Source organism: Ahaetulla prasina, chromosome 4, assembly GCF_028640845.1.
Source record: "Ahaetulla prasina isolate Xishuangbanna chromosome 4, ASM2864084v1, whole genome shotgun sequence".
NCBI lineage: Eukaryota > Metazoa > Chordata > Lepidosauria > Squamata > Colubridae > Ahaetulla > Ahaetulla prasina.
The window spans coordinates 117,840,848-117,866,030 of record NC_080542.1 but is presented as its reverse complement, the minus strand read 5'-3'; the positions used below and the strand labels follow the sequence as shown (position 1 = coordinate 117,866,030).

At 38.4% G+C, this 25,183-nt stretch overlaps 1 protein-coding gene across 1 annotated transcript in view; it reads right to left on the bottom strand.

Annotated features, from left to right (window-relative positions):
* The window catches only part of PIP4K2A (phosphatidylinositol-5-phosphate 4-kinase type 2 alpha), a 79,068-nt gene extending 55,796 nt beyond the window's left edge, over positions 1 to 23,272 (bottom strand). The window contains exon 1 of the mRNA XM_058181162.1: positions 22,794 to 23,272. Coding sequence (XP_058037145.1) covers positions 22,794 to 22,934 — 141 coding nt within the window. The 5' untranslated portion in view covers positions 22,935 to 23,272. The remainder of the gene's footprint in view (positions 1 to 22,793) is intronic.
* Positions 23,273 to 25,183: the final 1,911 nt, after the last annotated feature.

The following is a 25,183-nucleotide window of genomic DNA, read 5'->3' as shown; positions in this document are numbered from 1 at the left end:
ATTTTTTGCATCTGTCTTTACACAAAGCGAAAAAACTGTTCAACCTATCAAAAACAGCACCCCAAAAAACAAGATTAGGAACATAAGTTAAAATAGGGAAGAAAATGGTAAATTAATACCTGTCTACTCTAGACGAGTTCAAATCACCAAGACCAGATGGATTATACCCCAAGGTTCTGAAGGAACTGGCAGAAGAGATCTCAGAACCACTGAACTATATCTTTTAAAGATCTTAAAGAAACAGGGAACTGCCAGAGGACTGGAAAAGAGCTGATATAGTTTCCAACTTCAAAAAAGGAAAAAAAAATAGATTCAGGAAACTATAGACCTATCAGCCTGACCTCAATACCAAGGAAGATTCTGGAAAAGATAATCAAGCAATGAATCAGTGAACACCTAGAAGCAAACAAAGTAATAACCAAAAGCTAACATGGGTTTCTCAAAAACAGATCATGCCGGACTAAGCTTATTGCATTCCTTGACAAAATTAGTGGACCAGAGGAATGCTGATATAATTTACTTGGACTTCAGTAAGGCATTTGACAAAGTAGACCATAACCTACTACTATATAAAGTAAAAAAATGTGGGTTAGACAAATGGTCACCAACCGGTGGTCCGTGAGAAAATTTTGGTGGTTTGCAGAAATATTATCTGCATTTTTTATATTGCACTAAATACTATTCATCTTTTTTAAAAATTCATATTAGTGGTCTGCGGTATTTAAAATTAGGAATTAAGTGGTCCCTGAGGTCCGAAAGGTTGATGATCTCTGGGTTAGACAGCATCACCACCAGATGGATTTGTAACTGGCTGACCAACCGCACTCAATATGTAGTCTTCAATGGAACGGCATCTACATGGAAGGAAGTATGCAGTGGAGTACCTTAAGGCTCTGTTTTAGGCCCAGTACTCTTCAACATCTTCATCAATGATTTAGGTGGGGACCTCATCAAATTTGCAATGGCACTAAGCTGGCAGGAATAGACAACACTCCAGAAGATAGGTTTAAGATACAGAAGGATCTTGACAGACTTGAACATTGGGTGCTACCTAACAAAATGAAATTCAATGGTGGACAAAGTAAGGTTCTTCATTTAGGCAAGAAATACAAAATGCACACGTACAGTATGTGTGGTACTTTGCACAATAGTAGTAACTGTGAGAGGGATCTTGGAGTCCTAGTGGACAAACATTTAGATATGAGCCAGCAGTGTGCAGCAGCTGCCAAAAAAGCCAACACAGTTCTAGGCTGCATAAACAGAGGGATAGAATCAAGATCATGTGAAGTGTTAATACCACTTTATAATGCCTTGGTAAGGCCACACTTGGAATACTGCATCCAGTTTTGATCACCACAATATAATAAAGATGTTGAAACTCTACAAAGAGCGCAGAGAATAGCAACAAAGAGGATTAGGGGTCTGGAGGCTAAAACATATGGAGAATGGTTGCAGGAACTCGGTATGTCTAGTTTAATGAAAAGAAGGACTAGGGGAGACATAATAGCAGTGTTCCAATATCTCAGGGGTTGCCACAAAGAAGAGGGAGTCAAACTATTCTCCAAAGCACCTGAGGGAAGAACAAGAAGCAATGGGTGGAAACTAATCAAAGAGAGAAGCAACTTAGAACTAAGGAGAAATTTCCTGACAGTTAGAATCAGTGGAACAACTTGCTTCCAGAAGTGAATGCTCCAACACTGGAAGTTTTTAAGAAGAGACTGGATAACCACTTGTCTGAAGTGGTGTAGGGTTTTCTGCCAAAACAGGGGGTTGGACTAAAAGACCTCCAAGGTCCCTTCCAATTCTGCTAGTCTATTCTATTCTGTTCTATACTTTAAATTTTTTTTAAAGATTCCTTTGCTTAATCCCAAAATTATTAAATGGTATATTTTTAGAATAATAATTTTTTGTGGCGACAATCTGCTATGACATGTATGCTTATCTTCTAGAACACCGTGTTTCCCTGAAAATAAGACCCTGTCTTTTATTTTTTTGAACCCTGAAATAAGGGGTTGGCCTTATTATCGGGGGGGGGGGTCTTATTATTTGGGGAGTGTAGGAGGTGGAAAAAATAGCCACCCCATGGCTGCAGCTGTGCTACGCTGCTTTTGCAGCTGTTCACTGGGGCAGCCAAAGGTGAGAATCTCCCCAGCGTTCTTGGTACTCGCCCACCTCCCATCCATCCATCTATCTATCAATTTCCCTCACCTGTAACTCCCACCCCGCTCCTGCTTCTCCGCCGGGTGACCCCTGGCAGCCCCAGACACCCAAAGCCCGGCTCCCTTTTCCACAGCACCCAGATCAAATAAGAAGTTTGATTGAACTTGCGAGGTTTTTTTTACCCTACAATGTGTTTGCCTGCAGACAACAGCGAGACACACGACAGAGCTGCAAGGCAGGTAAAACGCACATCTCGTGTCTCCCCAGCCCCACCCCTCCCCACCTGCCACCCCCAAATTGCATCCAATTTGGGCAGGGGAAGGAAGCCTCGCCATGCCCGGCGAGAGGGGGAGAAGAGACAGCAACAGGAGCCCTGTCATGCTCCATGCTTCTCGCTTCTCCCCCACCCTACCTGCCACTCTCTCAACAAAGAGATGGCGGGGAAGGGCAGTAGCCAGGCTGCTGTTACGGTACCATTGGGGCATGTGGAGACATCTCCCAACTGACCCATGGCTCACAGATAATAAAGATATCTTGACCATGAGGGATGGGCTAGCTTGGAAGGGATCCAAACTATATGTTCCTGCCAGCTTGAGGCTGGAAGTACTACAGTGCAGCCACGACTCATGACTGGCCAGCCATTTTAGGTTCTTGAACTCTGTACCTGGCCAGGAGACAGTTTTGGTGGCCAAAGATGAAAGCTGATGTGGAAGATTATGTTAAAAGTCGTGCCACCTGTGCAGCTATGAAGATGAGACAAGGGAAACCTCCTAGGCTCCTTCGGCAAGTAACTAGCCCCAGGCAACCTTGGGAGGAAATCACAATGGACTTTATAGTCTAACTCCCAGAGAGTGGGGAAAATACAGTGATTTGGACAATGATCGACTTATTTTCCAAGCAAGCCCACTTCACTGCTTACTTGGGATTGCTCTCAGCCAAGAAGCTGGCGAAGATGTTTATTAAACAGATTTACTGGTTGCCCGGGATACCTCGCTGGGCAATCCCAGATCGAAGGGTCCTATTCATTGCTAAGTTTTGGAGTGAGTTCCTGAGATAGATCAGATCCACATAAGGAGTTAGCTCGGCCTTTCATCTAAGTATGAATGGAGATGCAGAACGAGTGAACGCAATGGTGGAGCAATATATAAGATATTATGTGGATTGCCAACAAGAGAACTGGGAGGACCTGTTGCCATTTGCAGAAGTGGCTTACAACAATGCCATGCATAGCAGCACTGGCTTGTCCTCTGGTGGTGACTTCTGCGGCTTGTTGTGAGAGAGGATGATGGCGTGGACGACTTCTTCTCTGCAGCTATCAAATTGTGGTTTTCTCTATAAGGCGTCGGCTAGTATATTTTTCCCCACTGGGACATCCTTCAATTCAAAATTAAATCACCTAAAGTATTGTGCCCAATGGATTTGTTTGGTAAATAGTTTTCTGGGTTTTTTTAGGGCTTTGAGGTTTTTTGTGATCAGTCCAGACCTTGAAAGGCACTTTACTCCCTTCAAGAAAATGTCTCCAGGAAAGTCTCCCAGCGGACTCTGTAGGCTACCTTCTCCCAAATAGCCCACCTCCTCTTGGTGTCAGTGAGTTTCTGGACATATAGGCACAGGGCAGAGCTGTCCTTGTGGGTCCTACTGTAGGATCACAGCTACCACTGCTACATTACTACCATCTGCTAGGACAATGAACTGTCTCTCTGGGTCTGGGTGTTGGGAGGATCGGCTCTTTGGCAAAGAGCTGCTTTAATTTTTCTTTCTTTTCTTTCTTTTAATTTTTTTAAAAATAAAAATGTCAAATCAATGTCGTGTCCCACTCCTCCGCTGACGGCCGGGTCAGGGAAATCCGAATCAGGCGTGCCTCTGCAGCTGTGCCAAAGTCCTAGCGAAGTCCTCAGTGCAGGCAGGAGACCAGAAAGTGACTTCAGCAAGATATGTTAGACTTTCCCTGACTCAGAGAATGCCAGAAAGCAGATCCTTTATATAGGCCATAGGGTGTGGCTCCATGACTCAGCACTTATCCAGGTCTGCCCCTCCCTTCCTTCTGTCGCCGCCTATCAATTTTTCTGAAGCGAGGGTCACTCCAGTCGGCAGCTGTTGGTAATTGACCTCCCTCAGGCTCACATGCTGTGGGGGAGGGGGAGGGGTCTAGTTGCTCCGTTTGCCTGGGCATGGAGCCAGAGCTGGGGGCTGGAGGTGCTTCCTCCTCCTCAGCCTGTCTGGGCATGGAGCCAGGGCTGGGGCCGGGAGGCATACTAGGACATTCCTCAGCGTTCGGAAGCAGATAAGAAGGCACCGGCTGTGGTGAGAGCGGGCAAGACACAACAATCAATGAGTGAACAGTGTGGCACCTAGGTGTGATATATTCTAATACAAATAAAACTAATCAAGTCAATCATAATCCTTACATTCAATCCGCTTATATATTTCTAATAATACATACTTATATATGTATGTATCATTTTCATTTATTCTGCATTTTCTCTTATTACTTTCATTTTATGATATATAAATGTATACACTAATATTCCCCCTTTTCTTATTTCTATCACTTAATCTAGCTTTTAATTGTATCACCCTTTGTTAAGAGATTTTTTCTTCCTTTCTTATCTAACTTCTAATTATGTCACCTACTTAAAAAAAGAAAAGAAGAAAAAGAAAGAGAGAGAGAGAAAAGGAAAAGCAACTCAGAACAACAACAGAAAGGAAAAAAATCCATCTATTATCTCTTGCCTGCTTCAGTACTTTAATTGCTATACTTTAAAAGATATGGGAAAAAAGACAAAACAATCATATAAAAACAATGAATCAAAACAGTAATATAAAAAGAGAAAGAATCATCTATTCACGGTCCCTTACCTGCTTCAATACTTTAATTGTTGTGCTTTTCTTTTTTTACTTGCTTCCCAAATTCCTCTCTTAAATCTTTACCTGCTTCTTGGATGTTTAATCTACGTATTCCTCCCACCTCTACCCTCTTCCACTGCCTAATTTCTAACATTTCTATCCAGGCCCCTGTCTTCCTTTCAAACGTATCTTCCCCACTCTCTTAATATATTTTCCCCCTGGTTTAAATCATCAATCATTATTATTTTCATTGTTGCCTCCTCTTTGTGTCTTCTTCCTTCTTCATTCCTTCTGTTGACTCCTCTTTTTCCTGGGCATCTTGGTCTTTACTCATCATCCCTCATATGGTATTTTCCATTTTTTCTTCAATTAGATCACAGTTAATGCTGACTCCATGATTACGACTATGATAATTTTCATGGCAGTAGTACAGAATTTTTTCCTTTTCTGCTTACCAGTTATATACTTCTGATTTTTCCTGGTTTTCACTATCTAAGTACTAAACAGGGCCAACTCTGTTTAAGGGTAATTAACATTAACCCTTAACTAGAAATCCACACCAAGCCAATTAACAGCATTAAAAAAGCATCTAGACACATCTTATTCCTATTGTTTTCTGCCTTAGTGAACCTACAACACTGAGGCAGCTTCAAGATGTCATTATCATTTTGCTATGCCTTCCTCAGTGAAATGTATTTCCAGAAATACTCCAATCTCATTGTGTGACTTCTCTAACTATCATAAAATGGACATACTGCTGCTATGGCAAAATAACCCAACATTATTTATACTGGCACACTTAACTGTACTTTTTCCTTTTTTGAGGGGAAAGTTTATCCATCAGGTAAAAACCAAGATGTACGGCATCAATCTTGTCACATATAATTGAGATTTTTTTTTCCTGCCTAAGAGAAGATATGCTACCTCTCCTTTTTACATACATACAGATTCTCTTCATGTCTACATCATCACTGATTAACTGTTCCCCTCATTCCCATCATGCATTATAATAGTACTGTGGGGACTGTTTTCAGAAAATGCCTAACTTGACTTTACTGGCCTATCACCTCCCACCAAGAGAAACAATTTTCCATCTCCCCTTATCTAAGCCACTCAGAACAGCAACACTTGGTGGCAGCTCTAAGGCTGAGCCAGAAGTAGAGGCCTGGGTTTCAACTTCAATTTCACCACTGCCATTGCCTGGTCCTTGGGAAATATCACAAATGCCCTCATGGCCCAGCACTCCCCAAGATCTATCACACACTGCTTACCTTCAGGCAGTGTTCTGTTTGTGTTGACAGGCTCCTAAAGCCTACCTGAGGCTTCTCTGGGTCACATAAGGCCTTTGTTTTTGAAGTAGCTTTGGAGAATGCTTTTTCTGAGAGCTCTAAAGCCTCCAAAAACTGCATGAGAATGTAGCCCTCTTTGCAACTTCTAGAGGCCCTGCAAAAGCACATCCCATTATCACACAGCCTCCACAGCTTTTGGAAATCTTGTAAGATCAGGGTCTACTTTCAATAGTTGTCGGGTGTTGGTGAACACTAATGTGTTACCCCAAAATGTCATGTGGTGTCATGGATTCACCATTACTGTGTTATGGTAATTAGAACCAGTTAAGAAAACTTTGCTCTGAAACTTTTTGATATGAAGCAATGTTGATTAATCAGTTGTAATTGTTTGTGGTGTGTATATGTGTGCCTTCGAGTCAATGTTTATGACTGCCTGGGCTAGTCACTGCAGTTTACTTGGCAAGGTTTTTCAGATGCAGTTTGCCATTTTTTTCTTCTTCCTAGGATTGAGAGTTCAATGTCACCTTATTGGCTTTGTGGCTATGGCAGGATTAGACTCACTCTCCCAATTTCTAATCTGGTACATTAACCACTACACCAAACTGGTTCTTGCTTTTGCAGCTAGACTTTAAAAAAGGCTAGCATTAGAATAGTTAAAAAGGGAGAAAGGGGAAGACAAGATTACAATTTAATCTGATACGAGGAAAAAAATCTATAATGCTGCCGAATGATATAAAACAGAATAGTACTCTACGTCCTGTGAATTTCAAAATTTGTTCTAGGAATTATTTCGCAATAATTGTCATAGCTCTAGAGAAGTATTTTTTAAACTCAACAACTTTAAGATGCCTGGACTTTAACTCTCAGATTTCCTCAGTCCACACAATTTAAGAGTCACCAAGTTTAAAAAACCCTACTCTATAACAACCCAAAATTTGCTGCATATGAGTACTCATCTTATATTTCCTTCTGCTTACTAAAAATAATCATTATTTTTATATATGGCAAGAAAAATTGAAAAGATTTCAGACATCAAATAGATCTTTTCACATTATTATACTAAAAATAATGTTTATGTGGTTTCAATTACCAAATGAAACAACTAGTATAGGAACTGACATATCATTTTAAAAAGAAGTAAGAGTATTCCAATCTTAAAAAGAATAACAGAGTTGGAAGGGACCTTGGAGATCGTCTTGGAGAATGGTTGCTGGAATTGCGTATGTCTAGTTTACTGAAAAGAAGAACAAGGAGTGACGTGATAGCAATATCTCAGGGCTACAAAGAAGAGAGTCAAGCTATTCTCTAAATCTTAGTCTAAACATTACAACGGGAAAAAAGGAAGAAACCAAAATGATCCATAAGAAAGATGATAACTACAAAATGTTATGTCTGGATAACTGATAAACTACATCATAGAGTTTCTTCATCTACAACATTTAATCTATGCAGTCATTTGAACTAGTCATTGGGGTTTTTTGGTGTGTGTGTTTTTTTGTAACATACTCTTCCAGATTTTAAAAGCTGGGTCCTAGTATAAATATTGTCTGATCAACATTTTTTATATGAAGAATGGTGGCTGGAATTGCGTATGTCTAGTTTAATGAAAAGAAGGACTAGGGTGACAGGATAGCAGTGTTCCAATATCTCAGGGGCTGCCACAAAGAAGAGGGAATCAAGTATTCTCCAAAGCACCTGAGGGTAGAACAAGAAGCAATGGGTGGAAACTAATCAAGGAGAGAACTAAGAAGAGAACTTAGAATTAAGGAGAAATTTCCTGATATTTAGAACACTTAAATCAGTGGAACAATTTGCCTCCAGAAGTTGTGAATGCTCCAACACTGGAAGTTTTTAAGAAGAGACTGGATAACCACTTGTTTGAAATGGTGTAGGGTTTCCTGCTTGGGCAGGGGGTTGGACTAGAAGGACCCTTCCAACTCTGTTATTCTGTTCTGTTCTATTTCTATTCGATTCAATAAGTGAGAAAAGAAGTTTTTCTATTTCATCTCAGCTTTTATGAAGTAGTTAAAACCCTCTTTAGAAAGGCAAGTTTAATTATCATGAAACTAGAATGCAAAATTAAATAAACAGAGCAATTTTACATCTCATTTCCTTCTTTTATGAGCTACAAGGTTTGTACACTACTTTTGCCATAATCAGTCATAACATTTTCAACTCATTCCACAAAAGAACTCAGGCGTCTGAAAATTCCATTTTTATTCCAACTAAATATTTTTATCTTCCAAATGGATCAATGTCAGTAGAACAAGAGAATTAAACATTCTAAGATAGTTTCCCATCTGTTGAGACCGCAGTATCAAATCTTGATACTTATAGTCTATTCCTGTGATGGTGAACCTATGTCACACATGCCACAGGTGGCATGCAGCACTCTCCCTATAGGCACATGAGCCATCACCCCAGTTCAGTTCCACCACGCATGCGTGTGTGCCTCCCACCAGCCAGCTGGTCATCAGGTCTCTGCCGTGCATGCACATGGGGCAGGGGCATGCAGAGGGGCTGCAAAATGGAAGTGATGATAATATGGAAAGCCCAGGATTCCATGCTTTTAAAAAATGGATAGCCTTAATTAGAAGCTGCTTTCAGACACAAATCAGTTTGTCTTGAACTGGAAATACCACTGCATATAAAGAACTATGTGGAAAGTTGTACAATGGGAGAATTTTTCCGTATCTATTGGTGATAAATCAGTTTCAGAACAGACGAAGGTCAGTATAAAAGATCACTAAATGATGTCTTTTATCCTTAAAAATAAATTCAGTTTAGAACAAAACTGTGTTATTACCCTACCCTCAAAAATTTCCTACGAGAAGATATTCAGAAATTTCTCTGCATCTAATATTTCATACTCCCCACTTCATTAAATATCAACCCAAATTAAAATATGAAGGTCTTGGCACTAAAAGTGTTTAAACCAAAATATTTAACATTTCAAGAACGTCTAGTAAACATTTCTTGCTTTGATGTTTATTATTACCCCAGAGAACAGATTAAGTGTTCCACTGAGAGCTGTCATAGTAGCATGCAAGCATGAAGACACAAATGCTGTTTATCTAATTGTTGGAAACTCTTTAGGGTGCCTAACTAAAAGTGGCGAATTCCTGTATTTCGCTTCAATGCTTATTCTTTCCATCAAGTTTTGAGGTGGACTGGAATTCTCTTGCCCCTGACAAACAGCTTGTGCCTAAACAATTTAACTGTCACTAAAAGCTCAAGAATGGGCAATGGATGACAAATAAAGACCCCATTTACTATTTTATAGCTCCTCAAGCTATCCCAAAGTGCGAATTGAATGTTCAGTATCATTCCTATTGGAAATGAAACTGAGAGAGCAGCTCTCAATCCACTCATTTTTTTAAAAAAAACAAAAACTACATCAAAATTGATTTCAATTAAAAACCCACTTCCAGAAACATAAAAGTACAAAGTATATGAAGTTGAGGATACACAAAGAACTTTAAAAGATAAGGAAACTAGAGGAATTTCCTGAGTTAACAGTTGCTTGATTTCCATGCCAAATCATAAGGAACAATTATAACGGAGAAAGTACAATGTATTTATGCAAAAGAAACGACGTTTGCTCAACTTTAACATGACATTTTTGAGTATCAGTTTACTCTTTACTCTGACAAGACAAGCTTTTACCAAACAGCTGTTATAGCTAACTACTCAGAGTTAATGGAACAGATCCAAATATTATTGAGTCTTTGAAAAAGATTCAAAGCTGTAACTTTTGAAAGCTGAAATTCTATATTTAAATAAATTTACCTTCAAAGTAATAACCCAGCTTTTCCCTATTGATTTTCGTACTGGAAAATCAGGCAGATGGGATGCATCCGTGGTGGCACAGTGGTTAGAGTGCAGCACTGCAGGCTACTTCTGCTGACTGCCTGCAATTTGGCAGTTGAAATCCCACCAGCTCAAGGTTGACTCAGCCTTCCATCCTTCCGAGGTGGGTAAAATGAGGACCCAGATTGTTGGGGGCAATATACTGACCCTCTAAACCGCTTAGAGAGGGCTGTAAAGCACTGTAAAGCAGTATATAAGTAAGTGCTATTACTATTGCTATCCAAGACCAAGAAACCTAATTTGCATAGCACACAGGATAAAATATTAATTATATGCTTAATTTAGCAAATTGCATGAACCTAATAATTATGGCTTGTAAACTTCCATTGATAGCTTAGCATTTTATATGAATGCAGGAAACTATTTTTACTTAAAAATCATGATTAACTAAACCAGGGGTCTCCAACCTTGGTCCCTTCAAGACTTGTGGACTTCAACTCCCAGAGTCCCTCAGCCAGCTTTTTGGAGACCCCTGAACTAAACCATCAACCTAGTCTCATTTTTAGGTTTAATATGTTATATGAAGCTTGTCTAAATAGCACGTTCCCAGGAAGTGCACATTTCTATTAAAACTATCTATATAATTTGTAATCTACAAAATCCAACACAATGTTATTTAGAAGTATAGTGGGATTCTTAAAAGAAAGCTAATTAAGGCACCAGGTTAGAAACTGGGAGACTATAAATTGTAGTCCACTCTTAGGCACAAACCCAGCTGGGTAATGTTGGACCAGTCCTTCTCCCTCAGCCTTAGAAAGCAGCAAGGCCAAACCATTTCTGAAATTTTCCCAAGAAAACTGCAGGGACCTGTCCACCTGTCCTACACTGATCGAAGGCACCAAAAACAAACAAACAAACCCAACGATTTATTCTGTTGGTCATGTATGCATTCATCTCTTTTTTTAATAAATTTGGTTTCTGGCTGTAAATAAAATAAAATAGAATAAATTAAACTAACCTAAAATTATTTTATTTTATTTTATTTATAGCCAGAAACCATATTTATTAAAAAAGAGATGAATGAATATATAGCCAGCGGAATAAATTTAAACTATGTGGAATCAAATAAGGTATATTGTATGATAATACAATATGTGATAAGCAAGGTGGCTGATATTAGAAAATGACCATTTTAGTCCCCCAAAGAATGGCCTGGTAATCCATCTGGAATAAGTTTAAAGCTGATTGACTTCTGATGACAATTATAATGGAGCAGAACCTAGGAATGCCTGTAGTGGTTTATGTGGAAATATTTCCTGGCAAGAATTATATATTCTTGAAGTAGGTCAAGTCCCCACATCTAGTAAAAAATAGGTGCAGTAAAGATTTAATCTGCCTAGGTAGTACCACAGGAGATGAGCTATTACAGATAGTTCTTTTATAGTTGTTTTTTTTTATTATGACAAAAGTGTGGTCTACATACTGGATCCATATGTCTTCTGTAGAACAACTAAAGAAGACATATAAAACAATCAACATTTTCAGAGGGATAAAGTTCACAAAGGAAGAAGAAAACAACCACACATATCCTTCCTAGCTATCCTTATCAGCAGAGGAAATGATGGCAAATAAGAAACATCTATAGAAAAACAATGCATATTAACCAAGGGTTCCATAACCAAAGTAATAACCCAACCTCAAACAACATTATTCAGATGCCCTTTTACAACCCAGAAAACCCCTAAAAGGAAAAAGACCACTTATATAACATCTTTGAACAAAATGGATATCTATGGAACTTTATCAAAAAGGGCCTGACCATTTAATCCACTTTAGTAAAATCAATGTATGAAAAAGATAACACATTCATACATCAAAAACATTTTAGAAATAACCTATAGACTATTGCAATCACACAGCATCGCCATAGCACACAAACCAGCCAAAGCCCTCAAAACATCTTAAGTAAATCAAAAGACAGATAGCCCAAGAAAAAACAGGACGCATCTACAACATGCAGTCTAAGAACTGTAATAAACACTATGTAGGATAAACAGGGAAAAGATTTGCATAGTGCACCCATGAACATCAACTAGTAATTAAAAACATTAATCCTACCACACAAGCAAAGATTCAGCCATTGTTTCAACTGGGAAACTGTGAACATCCTATACCAAGCTAGATTTAAAAAGAAAAAAAAAAGCTAAGGAATTCCTAGAGGCTTGGCATTCAGACAAATCAGCCATCAATAAGACAGACACATAGAGATAAACTAAATTTATATACCATTCAAAAGAGACCAAAAAAAACACACCCTAAAAATGACCTTCCTTTCCATCTTTTAATGATAAATGGTTTGTTGCAAGGTCAGCCAGATGTTCAGACTGGAGTTGGCATTTTTATCCACTTATTGAGTCCTTCCCAAGGATAGGATGGGATAAAAAGATGAGATTTGATGGTGTTATAGGCATGGCCACAGGATGTAAGCTGTTCCAAGTAAAGCTGCCTTTTACAACTGACTGATAATGAATTTGTCAATGCTGATGGTATTCAAATGTTTGTGGGATGCGCCCAAGGCATCTATGACTATTACTACTAGCTTTGCTTTCTTTTGCCACCGTTGTCCTATTTCTGTTTTCAGGTCTTCGTATTTTATTATCTTCTCTAGTTCTTTCTATTCTATTCTGCTGTTTCCAGGTACCATGTACACTACCCAGACCTTTTGCTTTTTGCTTTTCTTAGCAACAATGGATAAGTCTGGGGTGTTAGCAATAGCAATAGCACTCAGACATAGCAACAGCACTTACATACTGCTTTACAATGCTTTGCAGCCCTCTCTAAGTTTACAATCAGCATATTGCTCCCAACAATCTGGGTCCCCATTTTATCAACCTCAGAACGATGGAAGGCTGAATCAACCTTGAGCCGGTCAGAATCAAATTCCTGGCAGTGAGCAGTGAGTTAGCCTGCAATACTACATTCTAACTATTGCGCCACCATGGCTCCTTGTTATGTTGTGTGTTATGTGGTGATATGTGGCAGGTGCCTGTCTGTCCCAAAGCATTTTAGCTTCTTAATTTTCTATTACTTTTTCTATGTTATGGTCCCACCAGTTCTTGATTGCAGGCAAATGATATTTCTTGCAGATCTTCCAATGCACCCTTGTTGCTATTTTGTCATGCTGTGGTTTACAGTCAGTCTGTGCAATCTTCTTGCAGCAGATAACCAGGTGGTTCAATGTTTCTTCAGCTTCTTTGCAGGGGCAACAGTTGCTGTCTGTTGCTGTTTTCTCAATTCTGGCTTTGTATGTGTTTGTTCTTAGGGGTTGCTCTTATGCAGCCAGAATTAGCTTTTGTCTCTTTTTCAACTTTCCTGCTCTTAGGCATTGCCAAGTCTTGTTATTATCTATTTCCCCCACTATTTTTTAAATGCACTGGCCATGCCAGAGCTTTGTCTTTCATGCCTCTTTTTTATTGTTCATTTGGTCTTTCTCGCAGGCCAAGTTTGATCTCTCCAGTACACAATAAGCTTTTCTGGTATATTAGCTTTAGTGCATCTTCTTCACTATCCTTCAGATATTCTTCCAATGCCTTTTCTTCTTCTTCAATTGCCTGACTTGCAACATAATGCCCACATATTTTCTTTGGTAAATAGAGTCGGTCAACACTGTTGCACAGTGTTCATTGTCATTATTTTTCTGGTGTTCCTATCTGTAGTTTTTAATTCTACTTTTTGGCCAGTCTGCAGTTTCTCCATAAAAAAAATAATAAACAAACAAACAAATAAATCTGACTATGATTATCTTGAACAAGCTAATCTTTGGGATATCCCCTTAAGCTTTGGGATATCACTGTGATACATCATGTCTATTAAGTTTCCAGACTTTAATTTTTCCTGCAATGCAATTTTTTATACATACAGGAGATGCACAATTCTAGAAAATTTTTATATTTCCTTCACAATTCTCTTTAATATTTTATGATTTAATATTTGAAAATGGTATTTCTGTAGCTCAGTTTTGCCCTACTTTTAAGATATTGTACAGATAGCTCTCAACTTACAATCACAATTGAACGCCAAATTTCTTTTCTGAGAGACATTTGTTAAGTGAGTTTTGCTCCATTTTATGACTTTTGTTGCCACACTTGTTAAGTGAACCATTGCAGTTGTTAAGTTAGTAACATGGTTGTTAAATGAAACTGGCTTCCCCATTGACTTTGCTTGTCAGAAGGCTACAAAAGGTGGTCACATGACCTCAGAACACTGCAAATGTCATAAATATGAGTCAGTTGCCAAGCATCTAAATTTTGATCATGTGACTATCAGGATGTCACAAAGATCATAAGTGTGAAAAACGATCATGTCACTTTTTTCAGTGCTGAAAACAGTCACTAAACAAATTGTTGTCATGGGCTACCTGTATGTGATTTACTTATATTGTTTCCAAAGATGTCTAGGGAGAGTCTCAGTCATCTAGGTCATGGTTGTCCCAAAGATCCTTTCTCAAGAGGCAACTGGGATTTTCTGATTTTTCTTTGAAGATATTTCGTTTCTCACCCAAAAAACTTCAGACTGAAGCTTTAGCTTCAGTCAGAGCTGAAGAAGCTTCTTGGATGAGAAGCAAAATGTCTTCAAAGAAAAATCAGAAAGTCCAGTTGCTTCTTGAAAAATCACCATTGGGTTTCCAAATGCATCAACATGAAACTTAACCAACATTTGCAACAATGACTAAGTAATTAGAATTCAATATATTTCAATTTAATCTATATGAATGACCAACCTTATAATCTATTTTGATGGATGTTGTAAGAGTTACATTTGCTTTCATATCTGAAAGGCACTGTATCAGAGAATTCTGAATTACAACTATTCCTGTAAGGATGAAATAGATGTTCTTCTCAAATAAGCTTGGCATTACACACAAAGGGAGAAAAGTTATCCCTCTGAAGTACCTGAAGACGCTTTTAATTTATCCTATACAACACAGAGGAAGTTATTGTATGATTTTACTGCCATCCATTCTGGACATCCTTTTCTTTTGTAGGAAAATTCATAGTTAAAAATCACCATTGGGTTTCCAAATGCATCAACATGAAACTTAACCAACATTTGCAACAATGACTAAGTAATTAGAATTCAATATATTTCAATTTAATCTATATGAATGACCAACCTTATAATCTATTTTGATGGATGTTGTAAGAGTTACATTTGCTTTCATATCTGAAAGGCACTGTATCAGAGAATTCTGAATTACAACTATTCCTGTAAGGATGAAATAGATGTTCTTCTCAAATAAGCTTGGCATTACACACAAAGGGAGAAAAGTTATCCCTCTGAAGTACCTGAAGACGCTTTTAATTTATCCTATACAACACAGAGGAAGTTATTGTATGATTTTACTGCCATCCATTCTGGACATCCTTTTCTTTTGTAGGAAAATTCATAGTTAAAAAATCAATACACTTATGCTTCAGGAATAAGGTTTATTGTTATAACATTACAGAATGGTTGACAGTTCTTGAAGAATCTTACTATGAAGAATGGGTCGGGTTTGTATGAAAGAATCAGGATTTAGAAACATTCCATTCAGACATGAGTCAAGACTGACAAAAGACATCTCAACGAACAAGCATAGACAACTTCCACTATGAATAATGAAAGTGTGGTCCTTTGACTGGTCCTTCAAAGATTTCTGAAAAAGCAAAGAACAGAAGATTGCCCACAAGTGCTGTGAATGGCAGCAGTCTTCTGTGGGTTTGAGCACCAAGAGCCAAGAGAGATACCTTTGTTCTCAGTAATCGTTGAGTCTTTATAAGGCACTAAACCAGACAAACTCATTTTCCAATCACATTCAGAAATGTTCAATGTAACCAATTTATTGATAATAGAGACCTTCAGAACAGTGGATTTAATTTTACATCTGGTGAGTTTTACTTAAATCATTGGATTTAACAAATTTTAAACAGATTTAAGAATTTAAAATTATATAATTGACAGAAGGCACACACGCACACGAATTTTGGTATAAGAAAGTTTTAAATGGAGCTGTAAGATTTGGAAAAAAATATAATTAAATAATATATTCATGGGAAATGACTGAAATGGAAGTCAATTCATATTAGAAACTGAGGCTTGAAAATGGAAAATGACACTAGATGGAACTAAAGGAGCAAGTAGAAATGGCTAAGCTAAAATATTTGGCTATAAATGACTGAATGACTATTTATTATTGTTTATTTATTTATTTATTGTTTATATTTATATACCGCCCTATCTCCCAAAGGACTCAGGGCGGTTTATAATTTTTTGTTATCTTATTATTGTATGCATTGTTGTTTTGTTTCTTATTATTGTATGCATTGTTCCCTTTGTATTTTATTTTGGCTGTTCACTGCCCTGAGTCCTTCGGGAGAAGGACGGTATACAAATTAAATAATAATAATAATAATAATAATAATAATAATAATAATAATAATAATAATAATTATTATTATTATTATTATTATTATTATTATTATTATTATTATTATTATTATTATTATCTTGGAAGAGTTTTTGAAAGATAGACTTAAATATTGATAATTAATATTGTAAAAGGTATACAAATTTCCATGAATAAATGTTTAGAAGATAAAAACAACTTTAAATTTTTTTTATCTGATATGGACATTAGAGTTCTTAAGCCATGAAAGACAAAAAATGAAATTACTAATACTAATAGGAATACAATGAACAAATCTAGAAAAGGATGTTTCATTTGTAACAGTAAATGAGAGTGAAAGTGTATGTCAGGCACAAGCAACCAGAGTTGCTTGTAAATAATTGAGGTAAAAATTTTATTGACTTCTATCTATGTTACAAGAATTTTCCTTGATTGCTTGCCTTCCCCTGGGAATGATCAAAATAATGGCTTCATGAATCTTGGGGGAAGTCAAGCTTATGTGTTTTGCAGCTGTCTAAGGACTCACTAGGTCTCACTCCTTCCAGCCTACCTGGTAGTTTCCAATGGTATATTAGCTTATTCTCATTGTGATGAAGCTTCGTTGCCTTATTCTGCTTTTTCTTTTTCCTGTACCTTCTGAACTTTTGTTTTTATAAACTAAGTTATCTTTATTATGTTTATTGATATCAGGCCAAAGAAACCAAGAAGAATATGAGTAGTTACTTTATTCATATCCCCCCACAGGCAGAAATCTTCCAGACTAAAGTATTTATCTGTATAAACTATGATATACTCTGCAAACTACTTGAGGGGAGGAATGGCTTTGCCCTTTTCCTGCCTATTAAAGGTTCCAAGCTATATTGTGCCTCTGCTCCTTGGAAATCATCCCCTCCATCTTGTGATTCCGGATTATATAACATCATACCTAAAAATTTCAATAAAATTATTTATAAAAAGGATTTAGAATATATATATATATCTGATGTCATGTAATTGCATTAATTATGGGAAATATTTAGTAAAAGCCAGGGATGAAATGCTTCCAGTTCAGATCAGATTGGCTGATCCGATAGCAATGGCAGCAGATGGTTTGGAGAACCAGTAGCAAAAATCGCTGCCCCCCCCCCACATGCCAGCTGAGCCACGCGATTGTCAGAGCCTTTTTTTTTTTTTACTTTTAAAAACATTTTTAGCAACCTCTTTGGCCAAAGAGGTTGTAAAAAAAAAGCTTTTAAAGGGTTAAAACAAGGCTCTGACAATCCCAGCTGAGGTGCTGGATCATCATAGGCTTTTTTTTTTTACTTTTAAAAGCATTTTTTAAAAGGTAAAAAAGCTAAAGCCTGCTAGGCAAAAAATGGGGGAGGGGTGTAAACAAAAAATGGAGGGTGGGGGTTTCGTTTGAGAGAGAAGAGGGAGGGAGGGAGGGAAAAGGAGAGGAAGGAAGGACTAAAACCTGGCACTAAATGCAGCTTCAGAGGATAATCCAGGGCTGGAAGGGACCTGGAGGTCATTTAGTCCAACCCTGCTCCAGCAGGACATCGTTAGTGAGTTTCTGTCTTTTGATTCCCCAGTCACATAGCCACGCCCACCAAGTCACATGACCCTCCTCCCACCAAGCCACACCCACAGAACCGGTAGGAAAGAAATTTAGATTTCACCACTGGTAAAAGCTATTAATCCAAGCTATATTATCAACTAAAAAATCAGACTGCTTAACCTGAAATAGTTTGTCTCTAAAGTCAAGAATTCTTATTTTATTAAAACCTGATCACAGAACTACAAAAATATTCTTAAATTTTGTGGCAGAATATTGACTAGTCTTTTGGGTTTCGTTTGAAGATCTAGTACTGATGTATTCAAAAGAATCTTTACCATTGCTTTTTTTTTCATGAACGCACATATAAACTTTTAAATTTTAGCTCGAGGAGGCATTTTTATTTATCATTGGACAACTGGATCTGAAATGCAAAAGTCCAGATGGCCACTAGATGGCAACTAAGAACTGTCACATGATGCTTATTGGATTTTCTTTTTCCCCAGCCCAAATGTGATTAGTAATTTTCTAGACAAGTAGAGCAATCTAATAAAGTATGTACACATAAAAGCTAATTTGTATTTAAAAAACTCAAAAACATTTAAATAGCCATTGAATGAGTCAGTATTAATTACTTTAGGATACTGTGTGTTTACTTATGTTAGCCCAGCAGCTGTTGTAGATTTTGTAACTGTAATTTTATACTAGACTGTATTATGTTACTTTATCTCAAATTGTTGTGAGTAGATATTGAAGATGCAGGAAATCAGCAGAAAATGTACTGTTATTTTTTAAGTAAATAATTCACTTGCCTTTTTTTTAGCCAACACCCACGATCAATATTCAGTTTTCAATCACTGACATAAAGTATTTTCCCTGTATTCAATACTTTAGGTGAATTCAGACACCAAATCAAATTACATAGAATGATATGCCTATAACTGACATTTAAATACCATACTTAATGCATTATGTGTCCTAGCTTGATGTGAATCCTCACACAAAAAACATAGGGAGGTGTATATACCTAATTATCCAGAAGCTAATGTATGCAATACCAAACAATTGTTGGCTTGATTTTGTAGAAGTCATGTTTAGAATTGTCAGCAAATTCACTTCTTGCCAACAAATATCTAAGAGCTCTGTCAAAAATCTCTCATCAAAAAGATATGGATACATTTAGTAATTCCACACGAAAAGGACAAGTCCTCTAAAAGGTAAGTAGAAAGTAAGAATAGATGGTCAATTCTCATACTGTTATGGAGGGGGAATCCCAAATACTTCAAATTCGCTTTTTCATTTGTTTATTTGAAGTGAGATGCAAATAATTTGACAGAGATGAAACATTTAGGATAACACAAAATAACTGGTGATTAGGACGGGCTTTCCAGCATGAGAAAATATGAATGATGAATAGGGTTGAAAAATCTATAATACCACATTAGGTATTGGTATCTACAATACCAAAAATCTCTACATCAATGAGCTATTGGTGGCAGAGGAAAAAGTAGAATTCAAGATTGTACAAAGCGGCAATATAAAAAGGAGTAATACACCAAACAAAAAAAAGAATAACACTGTCATAACCTTTGCGCAATTCTGTAATCAAATACGCAAGATGTTTAGGCTTTGGCTGCTATCAATTCTAGTTGGTGGCAAGGTTTACAGGAGCTGTTGTCTGAAAATGTAGAATTGTTGAGAAAATAATTACTTGCCAAATGAATAGACTATTTTGAACAGCTGAATTTAACTGAAGGTAAAATGAAAATTTAAATCTCACACCTCTTTTTCTCATTAAAGGTAATTATTGATAGTGAAACCAAGAAAATGTATCTTTCAAGGTTTATAGTTTTATTTTTACAATTCAACATATAATAAATATGTTTTAAAACTGTTTTCTGAATTATGAGTTAAGTTTCTTTTCATTTATTTAAATTCAAAACTGAAGATGCTGTATAAAATATATTTTTCCAAGATGTACCAGGTTCTCACCACTGTATTAACTTTCTGGAAACTTCTCAATAAAATTTTAATTCACCCATATCCTATAGCATGATAATCTACTGTAACAACTTTTTGTTCTTGTAGAATATTATTGTTACCACATTATAAGCAACTTATGACATTACTATTACAGACGTCTGTTTATACAATCAATTATCAGAAGCCACCCCCCAGATCTGCTCTCTTCTCTTGAAATTATAACAAATATAGACTTAATGAAAAGTTTTCATGCAGATTTCCTCCTTTTTCATAAAAAAAGAAGTCTTATTAGAAATTTCAGCAAAGCATAGTGCAAACTAATATTCATGTAACTTTGAGGGAAAATAAAATTCTGCTTATGCAATGAAAGGTTAATGTTATCCTTTTTATTTCTCTAAATCCTCCATTTGTAGTTCAAGAAGAAAGTAAGAAAATGTCTACTTTAGAATCAGAGGCTGAATTAGCTAACTTCCTCAAACCTCCATATTCATGTCTGGTATGAGCAAATATGTGCACATATACATTCATCTCTACTCAAGGAAGATCATCCATTGTATTTTACGTATAGCATGGTCAGATTAGTCACAAAACCACTAGTTGGCTACCAGTTTAGCCTATAGCAGTGTTTCTTAACCTTGGCCTTTTTATGAGGTGTGGACTTAACTTCCAGATTTCTCCAGCCAGCCATATTGGATGAGGAATTCTGGGAGTTAAGGTCCACATCTCTTGAAAAGACCAAGGTTGAGAAACAGTGGCCTAGAGTTTGTGAAGTCATAACTATATGTGATGTGAAAGTTGTCATTTTCCTCAAGTTAAGGAAGTTTTATGTTTTGAACAGCACTTTTGTATGAAAGTTAATCATGCCCAAGCATTTTCTATATAAGCATTCAATGGATTTATCTGTACTCATATTTACAGCAGGGCATGGGACCAGCTTTCCAGGAAAAAGACTGTGAATTAACCAGATTTTAGAATCATCATGCAAATCCCAAATATAGCTTCTGTTGAAAGATGTGGCAGCTAATATATGTGGATGTACGCATTACACAATAAAACAAATTCTCATTATATTAAAGTCAGACAATACTACTAGGGGGGGGGGAAGCACATGATTTGTGCTCTATTAGCTATTGCTTTAAGCAGCTTTTTTTTTCCTTTAATGAGATGTTAATTCTTGTGCTGAATAAAAAAGGAAGCAAATTTCAAAAGTTCACAAGAACTAGCCCGCCATAATCTTTAGAACCAATCTTCACTATCACTCTGAACAAACCCTGCATATTTGGTCTATGTGCACACACACACATGCACACACACACACATACATACACACACAGCTGCAGTATTACTTCCCCTAACCAGGTGAATATAATTCTCATACAATTACAATGAGATACTTTCTATACCATCAGCATTCTCTCGTTCCTAACATCTTAGATCACAAGAGTTTCATCATTATCAAACTCATGTTATCTTCAATACTATTTTTCTTCGGTCAAACTACATTTTACATTTCTTTTCTCTCTGGTCTGACTGGCATAATACTGCATAGTTAAATGAACTGTTATTCCCAGCTGAGAAACAGGACACTGCAGTAGTCCAAGGCAGCACATTGCCATCACCTTCTCTACCATAGCTACCCTACCATATTTTATCTCAGACACTGCTTACTGCACTGCTTTCAAGTACATGATCCACTGAATGTACTGGGGATTAGAATGAAAAAAAGTTTCCCAATTCCTCTGCACTGTTTTATTGACAACTTTTTAAACAATACTATGGAAAATATATTCAAATGTGGAGGGTACTAAAACCATTAGACAAATAGAGATTCAATTATGTTGCTGTCTATCAACAGTCACAACAAATATGCATACAGTGACATGTGCTCTGGATTTGCACCCCAGTGTTCTCTGGGTGAAGATGACACCAGGAAATTGCATAAAAATAGTTATTTGTCCAACCAAGCTAATGTATGTCTAGCATTATGAAGAGTCATCTTTGGGTGCTTATAGGCAAACACTGAAAGAAATATTCCAGCAGCTGATATTTAGCCCTTGCTTGAAGCAGAATGACTTATCTTGCCAAAATACTGACAGTATCATACGCACTGAAGGCTTTAAGATGCAGCCACACATAAGAACAGAAAAACAATGGGAAGCTGCACACCCACAGCTGTTGACATCCCAAAGGAAACATGGCACTGCATTAGTGGATCCAAGAGGTTATCTATCCTTCCTGCAGGAGAGCATCTCTTTCCCCGGAATGAAATTTTGTATCCTCTTTCAACCAGCTACACCGATCCAGTTATGGAGCACCGCTACTTCTGAATTCCTGCCGCTTAGTCTAAATCCGAGGTGTGAAAGAGCAAGATGGCCCTGCAAGATTGGGGGGAGGGAGTTGCAGTCACAGGGCAGCAGCAATTGATTAGAAGATGGGAGCTACATCAACCCCCATCACACCTTTCTTATGCCAGAAGGGAAATTGAGGCAGGCGACAACACACCTGCAAAACCGAGAGGAATCCTTCTCCCTACCTGCCGCTCTCCACAGGCGCGGTACTATAGTTACCATCGTGCTTAGCCGCCAGCTAGCAGGGGCTGATGGGCTGTCTGCAGCCCGTTGCGCCAGGAGGGCGCTGGGCTGGAGGGGAAACTACGAGCAGGCGAGCCTTTCCCGCCCCCCCCCCCCACTCCCGGAGTCGTCTGCGCGGCAGCGGCGTCTCTTACCGAATGGTTCACTCCCCACATGAGGACGCTGAGCAGGGGATCGCTGGCCCGGAAGAGCTTGACTTTCTGGGCCACGAAGTGCTTCTTCTTGGTCTTGGTCTTACTCGCCATAACGGACACGATATTACCCGGGGCCGCCATGGGAGCCGCCGAGGAGCAACCCAGGAGGAAGAGGAGAAAGAGGACGGCGAGGGTCAGTGCCCCGGAGCCGCCAACGGGCAGGGGAGGGAAAGGAAGAGACGGCGGGAAAGGAGGGGCCAGTAAAACCAGGCAGCCCTGCTGGCTGGCTGGTTCTCGGGCAGCACGTCGGGCGCTAGCGCGGCTGCGGCAGGAGCGAAGCGGCGGGTTAGTCCCTGGCACGGCTTCTGCTACTGCTGCAGCTGCTGCCCCCGCAGGGCGATACCAAGAGCATCCTAGCCCGGACGCTCGCGCCGCTCGCTGCAAGGGCCTGCGTTCTCTCCTCCCCTCGCAGGCCCCGCCTTCCAGCCTCTGGCGGGGAAGGAAGGAGGGAGGGAGGGAGGGGGGCGCTGTTCGTACCGCCCCCCCCTCTCTCTCCCGGCCTTCTCTGTATCTGAGCGCCCCGCCTCCCTCCCCCAAGAAGACGCATCGGTCTCAGCGAGGAGTTGTAAAGATAGGAGCCAGCCGACACGCGCGTCTCCTCCATGAGAGCATGCGCAGCGGTTCAGGGCGTGCGCGGCACGAAAAGTGAAGTCTTCGCTGCATTCTCTTTGCCCGACGTTGGGTCTTGCTTTCTCTTCCTTCTTTGGGGTAGTAGGGGGATGCAGGATAGCAGATGAGTGACGACTTTCATCATCACAGCCAGCAGTGAAGGGATTTGTCTTTTTTTTTTTGGTAGCCAGATAGTCAAGTAAACAATGGGTTGAGGCTTCAATCCTAAATCCAATTTATAGGAAGAAATATTATAAGAAATAGAGACTTCAGGTAATACTGCTAAACCGTAATAGAATTTTTTATTGTCGAAGTGTGATTGGACACACAAGGAATTTGTCTTGGTGCATATGCTCTAAGTGTACATAAAAGAAAAGTTATGTTCATCAAGAATCATAAGGTACAACACTTAATGATAGTCATAGGATACAAATAAGCGGTCAGGAAACAATATCAATATAAATTGTAAGGGTACAAGCAACTAAGTTACAGTCATACAGTCATAAGTGAAAGGAAATGGGTGATGGGAATGATGAGAAGATTAATAGCAGTGCAGACTTAGTACCTAGTTTGACAGTGTTGAGGGAATTATTTGTTTAGCAGAGTGATGGCAATCAGGAAAAAAACTTCTTGTGTCTAGTTGTTCGGTGTGAAGAGCTCTATAGCGTTGTTTTGAGGGTAGGAGTTGAAACAGTTTTTGTCCAGATGTAAGGGGTCTGTATATATTTTCAAAGCCCCCTTTTTGACTCGTGCAGTATATAGGTCCTCAATGGAAGGCAGGTTGGTAGTAATTGTTTTTTAATAGTTTGAAATTAGGGTACAGTGTGGAGCCAACAATTATGGTTCATGCAGTAATCTATAATTTATAATAGAGTTTTTCAACCTTGGCAACTTGAAAGTGTGGAGACTTCCAACTCCCGGAATTTTTCATCCAGCAGGCTACCCCCAATAATATTGATGTACAGCTTTGCAGTGCATTGCAAAAACTCAGTCATTTGGGATTAGTTCAATATACCATACTTAATCCAGATTTTAGCACAATTTCCAAACATAGGCCAAATAAATTCATACAGTGTATCATGCCTGGTCCACCTCAAAATCTCACTGCATTCTTCATCATGATGAGGGAGTGAACTACATGGAATGTAATACTATCCCGTGTAGACAAATTGCAGGCCTTAAAATTTGTGGAACAATTTACCTGGTAGCATCATGGACATAGATGCAGGAACAGAAGCAGATATAAAATGCTGAATAGATAAAGCAACTGCTGTCTTCCAACAAATGCACTCAATATGGACCACATCCATATAAACACAGTGACCAAGAGCAGATCAATTAATTCCATTGTCATAGTAACTGCCATCTATGTCAGTGAGACTTGAAAATTTAGAATAGAATAGAATAGAATTGAATTTATTGGCCAAGTGTGATTGGACACACAAGGAATTTGTCTTGGTGCATATGCTCTCAGTGTACATAAAAGAAAAGATACGTTCATCAAGGTACAACATTTACAACACAATTGATGATCAATCAATTACAAGAAGAATTCATAAGAGCAATGTCTTCCAATAATGTTGGCTCAGAAAGTTCTTCATATCTCATATCGGGCCCAAGTCACAAATGAGGAAAGCCTACAAACAAGCAATTCCTGAAGACTCTCTTGAAATAGTGATAGAATGCAGAACATGCTTTGCTGGACATGTACTCCACATGAG